The sequence below is a fragment of the Apium graveolens genome, chromosome 1 (genome assembly GCF_009905375.1).
Source record: "Apium graveolens cultivar Ventura chromosome 1, ASM990537v1, whole genome shotgun sequence".
Classification (NCBI taxonomy): Eukaryota; Viridiplantae; Streptophyta; class Magnoliopsida; order Apiales; family Apiaceae; genus Apium; species Apium graveolens.
Window position 1 is genome coordinate 116479780 of NC_133647.1, and position 10675 is coordinate 116490454.

The 10675-nt window shown below is 32.4% G+C and overlaps 1 protein-coding gene across 1 annotated transcript; it reads right to left on the minus strand.

The window, feature by feature from the left end:
* Positions 1-5716: 5716 nt before the first annotated feature.
* LOC141666218 (uncharacterized) lies at positions 5717-9536 on the minus strand. Its single transcript, XM_074472214.1, has 5 exons — positions 9083-9536; positions 8128-8225; positions 7985-8050; positions 6804-7816; positions 5717-5980 (listed from the first exon to the last, which is right to left on the minus strand). Exons 1-4 carry the CDS (start codon positions 9433-9435, stop codon positions 6828-6830), a joined length of 1506 nt encoding a protein of 501 aa, XP_074328315.1. The 5' UTR covers positions 9436-9536; the 3' UTR covers positions 5717-5980; positions 6804-6827.
* Between the last annotated feature and the right edge of the window lie 1139 nt (positions 9537-10675).

Sequence of the window (10675 nt, forward strand, 5' to 3'; positions counted from 1 at the left end):
AAATAGTTACTTGCTGAGTTTTATACTCATTTGTTTTGTCTTAATCTAACCATGGCAGTTAAGCAAGAAGATGGCCAGGCTTAGGCGCACTGCTCGTAAGAGCGTACCTGGTGGTCCCTACCGTGTTGAGGGCTTCCAGTTGCCAGAGCAGGTGGTACAGGTTATGAGTGAGCTCGCGCCTAGAAAGAGGTGTTTAAAGATACAATGGGTTATCTGTCGGTTCCCAACCGGAATCGATATTGATTATTTAATAATATTTTGGGTTTGTAAGTTATATTCTGTGATTGATAGTTGTAATCTTGTCTCATAATTTATCCTGCTGATCCTGTTAGTAGTTAATCGGGGTTTATGCATATTTAATTATTAGAATAGAGGTGTGTGAGTCCTCATTTCCTAACCCCGAGATTGAGGGCGTCACAAGTTAATTGGTTAATAAGAATAATCAATTAAACGGTTAATAATAATAATATTTTATGAAAAATTTCAGCTAAAAATTTTGCCTATAAATATACTATTATAAACCCTATTTGTCTCAACCCAAATAATTAACCCTAATTCTAAAGTAGAACAAGAGGGAGGCAACTAATTCTCTCAACCTCTTCCTCCTCCATTACATTGATCTCTTGGTGGATACCGGTGGAGTGCTTCACACTTGAGGAGCAGCTGCTAGGGATCTTCGTTCATCGTTCTTGGATCGCTATTAAAGACCTCCATATTTCCATTAACGTAAAGCTTCTTAAGATCAACATACTGAACTACGAATTAAATATTATTTTTCGCATGGATCCTGCGGAGGGTTTCGGTTTTTTTTTATAAGATTTAAATTTACGTTTTCGTTGCCTTTATGTGCTAAAAACCCTTCAATTCTTAAATACATTTTACCCAAAAGGGTATGTATATGATGTAATTGCACTCTCCCAAACAATTGAAGAATATTTTTTATAAAATTACTGAAATTGATTTTGAAGTAAATCATAAGTTTACTTATAATTTTATAGCTGGACATTACCAGCCAAGCCATCAATTTAATACAGATGCGAATAATAATTGAAATTTATATGAACTTTTGTTGAAGAACGTGCAGATTCTTCTCAGTGATAAATATGTTATTTGCTTGTAAGGCATAACTGATCACCAACAAAGATATAGTTACGATTTATCATCTTTGAGAATGAATTAATGAAGGTATAAAATGAGATAAAAAATCTCCCACTATAGTACAATGAGATATTTTATGAAAAATATAATTATATGCCAAGTTTTATCAAATTGCAGCCTGAAATATGCGAGATTCATTATTTAGAATATGTTATTATATAATGCTGGTGAATCTCACAATAAGTATTATCTTGTCCATAAAAATTGTTGAGTATTTTGTATCAATTATATATTGATTCGCATCATATAAACAATTTTTCATATTTCCTCCCCATCATAAACAAATAATTTGGTCATCATAGATTTTCCGCCACGATAGTAAGATCGATTCCACCATTGGATATATATTACATATGAGTGCATTGGAATCATCAGTGTATTTCTTTATGACTTGGTTGAAATCAGAAATCAGGGGGAGAAAATAAATATTTGGTGAATATTTTTATAAGAATGAATTATCGTTGCCATATTTTGATCCTAAAACAAATGATGTTAATATGAACCAGAAGCTCATAAGATAATTCATTTATTTGATGACCAGAAATAGTGGTTGTGTCACATACACCGGCTACATATGCTCCAATAATATCAATGTCATAGAATGACAACCTCAAGATACTACTATGTCTAAAGAACGCCTGAAGCGTGATAGGCAAGTTGGTTCCATATCTTATACAAGAAAAAAAGTTGAAAAAGAGCAATACTTGGTGATTGCTAGATAGAAAAATCAATAACTTTTAAAGGATCCCATGAAGAGATTATAGACATGACAAATTAGAGAAAATAAAAGTAATGAAAAATATTGAGATCTCGGTATATTATGTCTTGTCCAGAATAAAGTGGAACCATTAATCGAATCGACGTCGATAATATTTATAGAACTTGAGGTTATTGGTAATAATGAGGACCATGAAGCAGAATCTGTTAGAAAATATTGACAAACTTGGCCATAGAATAAAGGATATAATTGAGGCAATTATAAAGAAAAATTATTTGGACTGGTAGTCCTTCCACACCTGAAGTTGTGCAAATAGTGTACCCTACAAATCATTTTCTAATAAAAATAGAGAAATTTTCTTTTTGAAACTGCAGTTCACACAGCTAAAGGTGTCAATTCAGTGGAATATAGATGGTTATTTGTGTGAAACAAAATGAAAGTTTAAAATTTATGCATGTAAAGCTCAGATAATCGTAGATAACCTTGTATAGGTTATCAAAAGAAATAATATCTTGTGGTGGATACAATTATTTGATTGTTAAATAATCTTACTATATGTGAGTGATTTAATTTAAATTCTATATATAACCCACTTGACAATGATTATCCCCGCAGGATCTTAACTGCCGAAAGCAGTACAATAAATTCTTGAGAACGTACCCTCCTCAAATGAAAAGGGAATTTGGACCAGCAGTCCGACATAAAAGTATTTCACAAAATACATGTTATAAATGTATACCGAATTATAAGGACAACTCTTAAAGTCTCTGGCCAGAGCAGATGTAAACTAGAATGTGTTTCTAGTTGACATTGAATTGAGTTGCACCTCATCATCAAAATACTTCATGTTATATTATGTGATAAAGTATTTCTTGGTGTATATATTGAAAGAATAATTACTCTTGGACGAATGATATATTGTTATATGTGGATCCCAGAAGGATTATAAATACACGATAATACACTAACTTTTGTGAACACTTGAAAAAAATTCTCGGTCCTGAAGTACCGTATCTAAGTAAACCAAAACATGTTTTATTATACATGTTTTGAAATAATTATAAATTTATTATTTAAATCAAGACTCCGCTTTCGATTAGTGTTCATTGTTAAGGCATCGCTCGCTCTAAGGGCGTGTTAATCTTGAAGTTACAAAATGATAATTTTATTTAATCCCCACTAACCTATTCTATAAAGTTCTAAGCTAATTTTGCAGGCGGAAAGAAATAGGGTTCAAAAGTTGAATAATTGTAGTGGAGATTTTCTTTTGCTATGAATTTAATTGTTGCAGGCAGCATCACCTGCAAGGAATGATGATTAAAGGAATCCAACAGATTTCTTCATAAAGGCATTTCCTACCACTTCTTTCGAGAAATCAGTACACATGATCAAAATATGCAGATTTCGAGATATTTGCGATCATACTGTGATGAAGGGGAGATATAAATGGTATGTTTTTGTACAACTCATGTACTCTTTTTCCTTCACTAGGGTTTTTTTCATTGGGTTTTCCCTAATAAGGTTTTAACGAGGCATGATGTTGATACAAGTCATCCAAGGGGAGTGTTATGGATAATTATTATATAGATGACTTCTTGTATACTTATTAACTTTTTGATTACTTCAACTTTTTAACTCTCCCCCCTTTAAACTTACCAACCTTTGGCTTTTCGCTGCATTTATAACATATGTCAATTATACTATATAAAGAGGCGCATGCATATTATTTGATACATTTGAGAAATAATAAGACAAGTCTCCACATTCTCTTCTATTTACTTATATTATTTTATTAAATTAACATTAAGTTATATATTTTTATTCAAAAAAATAATTTTTTTTAAAAAATATTAGTTTAACTATGCGGTCAAACCATTTAGAAATGAGTGCAGAAAAGTCAAGCGACTATTAAAATAAACAAAGAAAGTAAAAGCTGTATTTATGAGTTTCAATAATCTTTAGAACTCCGTAAAATTAGAGTCTAAACCTTAATTTAATCTAGAATTTAGGATTTAGAGCCTATTCTTGGGAACCAAAAGTAAACACTAAATTCAACAATTTTATAATTTAAGAATGTAATCTACTTAATTTTTAATATTTTAAGATTCAACAATTTTTTTTTTGGTTTTAGAAATATTTAAAAAGAAAATAAAAAAATTCTAATCTAAATATGAACACTAAATTAAGTATTTTTTAGTATTTTAGGGTTAAACAAATTCTTATTTGAATTCAAAAATATATTTTTAGAAAAATTATATGTATAAAAACTAAATAAAATAATGTTTTGGGGTTTAAAAGTGGAACATTATTTCACGTCTTGTATATTAAAAAAAATAACAATCTAACCTGAGTTCAACTATCGTTAAAGGTTTAAGAAATTAATATATAAACCCATTTTAGGAAAGAAACTAGAAATCAAATAATTTTTTTAAAAAAAAATATTTCGAAATATATTATATATGGTATGCAAATCGATTGTTGAGAGATGGAGAAAAATACATTGAAGTCGGATTTAAAAAAAAACTTATCATTTGACGGGAAAAATCAAATTAAAAACGGAGAGAAAAGGCTGAAATTGTGTGTGAGAATGTAAATTAATTAAGTGTGGTGCTTTTAGGAGGACCATTAGATTAGATTAATCCAATGGCTTAGATTAATTTTTAGTTTCTATTTCATCATGCACGTGTCACTTGTGCATATTTTTACTTAGTTGGATGTGGTAAATTATTTGATTTCTAGTCTCTATTCTAAAATTGGTTTTTTATTAGAGTAGCCCCTTATATATCAAATACAAACTAAAATCAAAATAAAACTAGAGACTAATCTGAGCCATTAGATCAACATAATTTAATGGTCCCCCTAAATCACCCCACACAACTACTCTGCACCTTCCCGCACTCAATTTCAGTTTTTCCCTCCGTTTTTAATTTGATTTTTCCCGTCAAATCGTAAGTTTTTTTTTAAATCCGATTTCACTGTATTTTTCTACATCTCTCAACGATCGATTTGCATACCATATGGGTTATATTTCGAATTAATTTTTTTTAAAAAAATATTTGGTTTCTAATTTCTATTCTAAATTGGTTTCTATTGAAGTAGCCTATATATATATATATGTGTGTATATATATATATATAAAGTTCTATGAAGTCTACCTTTTAATTGAAGTTCTCGGAGTCCATCTATGTTCTACAAATAAAATATATTCTAAAACGTGTTATCTTACAAAACATGTTTCACAAATATCATTACTTCAATAAAATCATACAAATCTCATATATTTACAAATATAATATGTATATTCTACAACATGAACATTTATGTTCTGCAAAGTAAGCATATTTTGTAGAATAATATATTTTGCAACGTTCTACTTGTAAAATCTATGAAATCTACAAGATTTCAATAAAATTGTGATATTTGTAAAAATATCATTCAAAAAATAATACATTTTCCAACATTTTAAGCTATATTTTACTTGCAGAACATATATGGACTCCAAGGACTCCGATGAAATACGAGGCACATAACTCTCTCTCTATATATATATATATCGCGTTTTGCTTGAAAAAAAACCAAAAAAAAACATTGAACTAGACAATATGGCGTATTCGAGTGTTGGGTCATTATTCCTGTCTATGCCATTTTGAACAATTTTCATCCCCCATAGTGCTATTGAAGACCATCCATTTAAGACCAACACCCCCTAAATCTCCCTCTGCATCCACTCGTTTTATCACCACCTGGGGCACGGACATGTTAGATGTTACCCAGATAACAAGCATGTAAAAATGTGGCTGATTTTAGCACCTTGCAAAATGCAAAGTACCAGCAACGACATCAAAGAACACAATGTTACAAATTTATTCGTTAATATGGGTTTCACCGTGGCAGCATAATCTGGCAGACAGTACAAGTTTGAGCACCAACATAACTTCCATAGACAGAAACCAGACGAGAAGCAGAAAAAATCTATAAACAAAGTAGTTCTACACAACTTTTTTTTTCATCTAAGAAAGAGGTGAGATTCTCCGGGAATCTCGTTTTTGTAACATATTCAACTGCTTCTACAGGTGGCATCTTCACTTATATCTTTCACAGCACCTGCATCGAAAAACCATTAACTAGATAAATCCTGCGTCATTAACTAAAAGTAATACAATCTTAGCAGTAACGAACTAAAGAAGTGACTGGACTCCAGACAGTAGAATTGGACTTCTCTGAATCCTCAAATAAATCAACATGATATTGTAAGAAGCTCTTTTTGGTGCAGCAAAATGGGATGACAGTAATTTAGAACTCAAGTATGGCCATCTTGGTCGAAGCACCTACACTACCGGATAATACTTATTCAACCATGTAGTATGTAGTCTACGAAGTTATTTTCAAATTTCAGTGATCGTAAAGAATGTGAAGTATAATCTACTTAACGACAAACGCCTAATTAAAAACTAAGGTTTCTCAAAAAAAATCCTTTATAATAGGCCAAGATGATTTATGTACTCGAGCAAAAGACTGTTTTAATCAGCCTGACTGATATCTCCTATGTTCAACAATAGCTTATTTCCGCAGATCATCCTAATGGCAATCGATATATGCATCATATTATGTTGGCCAATTGTTTAAACTTTGGGAATATCAAAAAGAACGAAGACAATCTTCTAGAAGATGGGAAGTACTAGCAAAAAGTGTCTACCTATAAAAGTTAATATGTTTAAGAGGAGGATATAGAAGAGCTCTAGAATAAGTTGTGAGTTTTTGACTGAGCAATCAGAAATAAGTAGGCAGGCGGGTTTTGCTTGATAGCCTAGGTAATAGCTGTAAGATATAAGCAGTCAAGGTTTTACTCCTGATGACCTTAACATGCCAAAATCAGCTCATCCAAAACCCGTTGGAAATAACAGGTGACTACTTTGATGTTCAGTACCTGATTCCACTTAGCTCAAAATATCTATTTCTGCACCGGCCTCACGTCATACATCTGTTGTCCTTGGGAAAACCTTTGATCTTCTACGTGTACTGAATCAGGTTGACCATAGTTAGGGAGCTTTTCCTGGCCAGGGACAACTCCACTTGGGCCTTGCCCAAAGCTACCAGTGGCTCCTTGCCCACAATGGCCACCCGCCCCTTGACCATAATTTCCAGCAGCACCTTGCCCATAATTTCCAGGAGCACCACCTTGACCATAACTTCCAGCAGCACCTTGACCGTAACTTCCAGCACCACCTTGACCGTAACTTCCTGGAACACCTTGACCGTAACTTCCAGCAGCACCTTGGTTGTAACTACCAGCGCCTTGACCGTAACTTCCAGGAGGGCCTTGACCGTAACTTCCAGGAGCGCCTTGACCGTAACTTCCAGGAGCGCCTTGACCGTAACTTCCAGGAGCGCCTTGACCGTAACTGCCAGCAGCCCCTTGACCGTATCTGCCAGGAGCGCCTTGACCATAACTGCCAGCAGCACCTTGACCATAGCCTCCATTCCCTCCCTGATCATAATTTTCTCCAGCACCTGGCCTAATGTTCCCACCTTGTGGGGGTGATGGTGTATTGTTGGTGAGATTTCCCGGTGCCACACTTGGTCCTTGAGGATATGAATTTCCTCTCTGACCTTGGTTGTAATTTCCTTGATTAGGGGACATTTGATCTCTCCCGTATCCCAGATAAATTTCTTGTCCGCCAGAAGAACTATTCACTGGGGCAACTCTTGGAGGACCATAATTCTGCTGCGATGGAGGATGTCGTGGTGGCTCGAAGTTCCCTGCACTCCCTTGTGTGTTACCTCGGTTGTCATATAAAGGATTTCCTTGGTTAAATTCTCCTCGTGGACGAAATGGCCGGTTGGAGTCTCTGTTTCGATCACCAAACCGTCCTCCTGTCCTTCCATATTGTTGATTCGGAAGCGGTCTAGGTGTTATTATTCCATTATCGTATTTATCTCCTGTCATTTCAAAATTAATGTGAGCAAAAAATGTGTATAAAATACCTGAAAAAAATTTCAATTCCGAAAAATAAAAAACAGAAACAAAAGGCAAAAAAAGATAAAATTTACAAAGGCTCAATTACAGGCATCAATTTTCGTAACAATTATATTTACACTGAAACATACCTCCATACTGTTTGTTTACTGGATCAATATACGAATCTGGCAATACAAATACCACTCCAGGTAGACCTAATTGCAGAAATATTCAAAAATATCTTTAGTGACTAATATCAACCTTTCTAAAGATATAAAATACACATACTCACCTTCAAACTTTTTTGACACTTCCTCCGAGCACTCAACCTGAAATCCCTGATAAGTCGTAGTGCTACATGCATAAATTTTTTTCTTTGCCTCTTCAGGGCTAATACCATGACAAAAGCAAATCAAAATGTCAATTAACAATAGCCAGAATATACAGGGACTTAATTTACACTACAAAGCATAACTACATAGTTTCAAACCAAATATAAGTGTCTAATTTTATTTCAAACTTACAAATAATATAAATAAGCAAGAACAATATATAGATTGTATAACCATAAAACGTTGAAAATATATACATGAATTTAAGTACTCCTACATGTCAAAAGATGCGCTCATTAAACCTTGAAGTTAACACCCTAATTCCAGCACTAAAGCAATAATATTACACACTTCCACACAACAAGTGACATCCTTGTTTCAACAAAATTCAGTAGAGTATAATATTCCCTGCGTTTTTCTAGTTTTACTTGCTTACAAAATGACATTTCAAACCCCTTTACCAGATGTCAAAAGAATAAAACTCAATGATAATTGAAATCCCTATCAAAGTAAAGCTTCATCATTTTCCAACATCAATAAACTTTACGATTTTCAATCTCAATAATACATGGTCGTTCAAAAGAGAATTCTTTACCACATACATTTCTCAATCACTAGCAACGTATCCCAAGCACTTAAATGGCAGATTATTATTATTACTTATACCTATAAGAAACCAGGGACCCTCAGCATTTACCAATCAAAATTCATCACCTAAGATCCATTTCGGTAAGTCTACCATTTTTAATTTACATCACTGCATAAGCTAAACCCCCGAAATCCACAATACGCTAAACGATAACCACCCATCAATATATCCCAACAGATAAACAAACACATAAAAATGTCAAAATTTCAAATTCATCGAAAAAACTACACACATATAAAAATCCATCAAGAATAGTAAACACATACGTTCCGAAGATCATCGCGGCAATCTTAACATAAGTATCAACCATCTCCTCACTACTGGGCCTAGGATCTTTCGGAAAATCAACCGTTATAAGCCAATGATTATAATCACACCCTTCAAACAAAATATCATCAGGCCCGATTTCAGGTTCGTTTTGATACACATTTCTTGGACGCGCAAACGAAATGGTAGAGGCCCGAAAAGCTCGGAACTGAGAACCAAGAGATGGGATAATGGGGCTGGAGTTAAGTGGGGTTAGAGGTGGGGTTGAGGAGAGAGACGAGATGGGGTTGTGGCGGAGCAGAGAGGAGAGAGAGAGAGTGGCGCGGCGGAGACGGAGGAGAGAGATTGACATTTCTGGGTTTGGAAGTGGAGAGAACTAGGGTTTTAGGGGGTTCTTGATTCAGGAGTGAGACAGAGATGATAATTTGTGTGTGTTTTGAAACGTGATTGTAATTACTTTGAAAATTAAAATGTGGTGGTTGTTGAAAAATAATTTAACTATTTTATTTTCAAATAAGAAATTTTAGGGTTATCAGTACATTTTGAAACAAAATATTGACCATAATACCTAATTTTAAGTAGCATCAATATCAATTCCTAATACTATTGACTTTTACCCGCGCAAACCATGTTTATTATCCGACATTTTATAAATGTTAAAAATAATTATCACATTTTTAATTATATTATTGGATAAAAAAATATATATATAAATGCACCGTATTCTTGAATATAAATAAAAGAAATCGTTACATTGTATCTAAAATGATCATTATCTTAATTATATTAATGAACGATTTAAAAATATATAGATGTACAAAAAAACATCATCGTGATATGCAAAGATAATTACAGGAACTATTACTTGATTAAAAAATTGAATATAAATGATAGGATTTTCTTCTCCAAAAAATTTTGAGTATTAAATAAAATATGTACTTAGTTTTTTAATGGTTACATGTGTTGTTATTAATTATAAGAAAAGACTTCAGTACAACATGTATAGTACACCATTTATCTTAGTTAACGTTTATAAAAACTCACAAAAATATTTTATCTGAATGAGGCATAATTGTTCAATATATTCTCTTTACTATGCACATTTTGATGGTCATGGGTCATTTTAAAAATATTTGACAATATCTAAGATGTAAAAGGACATGTTACGTTCAAGTAAGATTAATAATCGGGTAAAATAACTATCAAATTTGTAAACCGGGGCAATTTAAATTACTTATATAATCCAACTATCAAATTTTTTATAATAAATAATGTTTTATGAACATATTTTTATCAATTATAAATTTTAAATTGTAAAACGATTTGATATATTTTCAGCGTAATTGTTATAATGTTAAATAAATATTAAAATTTAATGTGATGTAAAAAATTACACTTTGAATGAAATAAGTTATAAAATCAATAAAAAATATTATTCAAGATTGACAAGTTTTGATTAGCATCATTTAATATAATTTTATAATAAAATATTACTTACGTCACCTCACAATATGTTAAACATTTATTATTAGAAATATTACATATATATTGGAGAAAATTGAATTATTTTCTATGAATATCACTCAATACAA

Excerpts from the sequence above, each read along its gene's own strand:
- LOC141666218 (XM_074472214.1), bottom strand. The coding sequence starts at position 9,435 with ATGTCAATCTCTCTCCTCCGTCTCCGCCGCGCCACTCTCTCTCTCTCC. Across the intron at positions 8,226-9,082 it reads GCCGCGATGATCTTCGGAAC|CCCTGAAGAGGCAAAGAAAA; the intron begins GTATGTGTTTAC and ends TCATGGTATTAG. Across the intron at positions 8,051-8,127 it reads AGTGTCAAAAAAGTTTGAAG|GTCTACCTGGAGTGGTATTT; the intron begins GTGAGTATGTGT and ends TTCTGCAATTAG.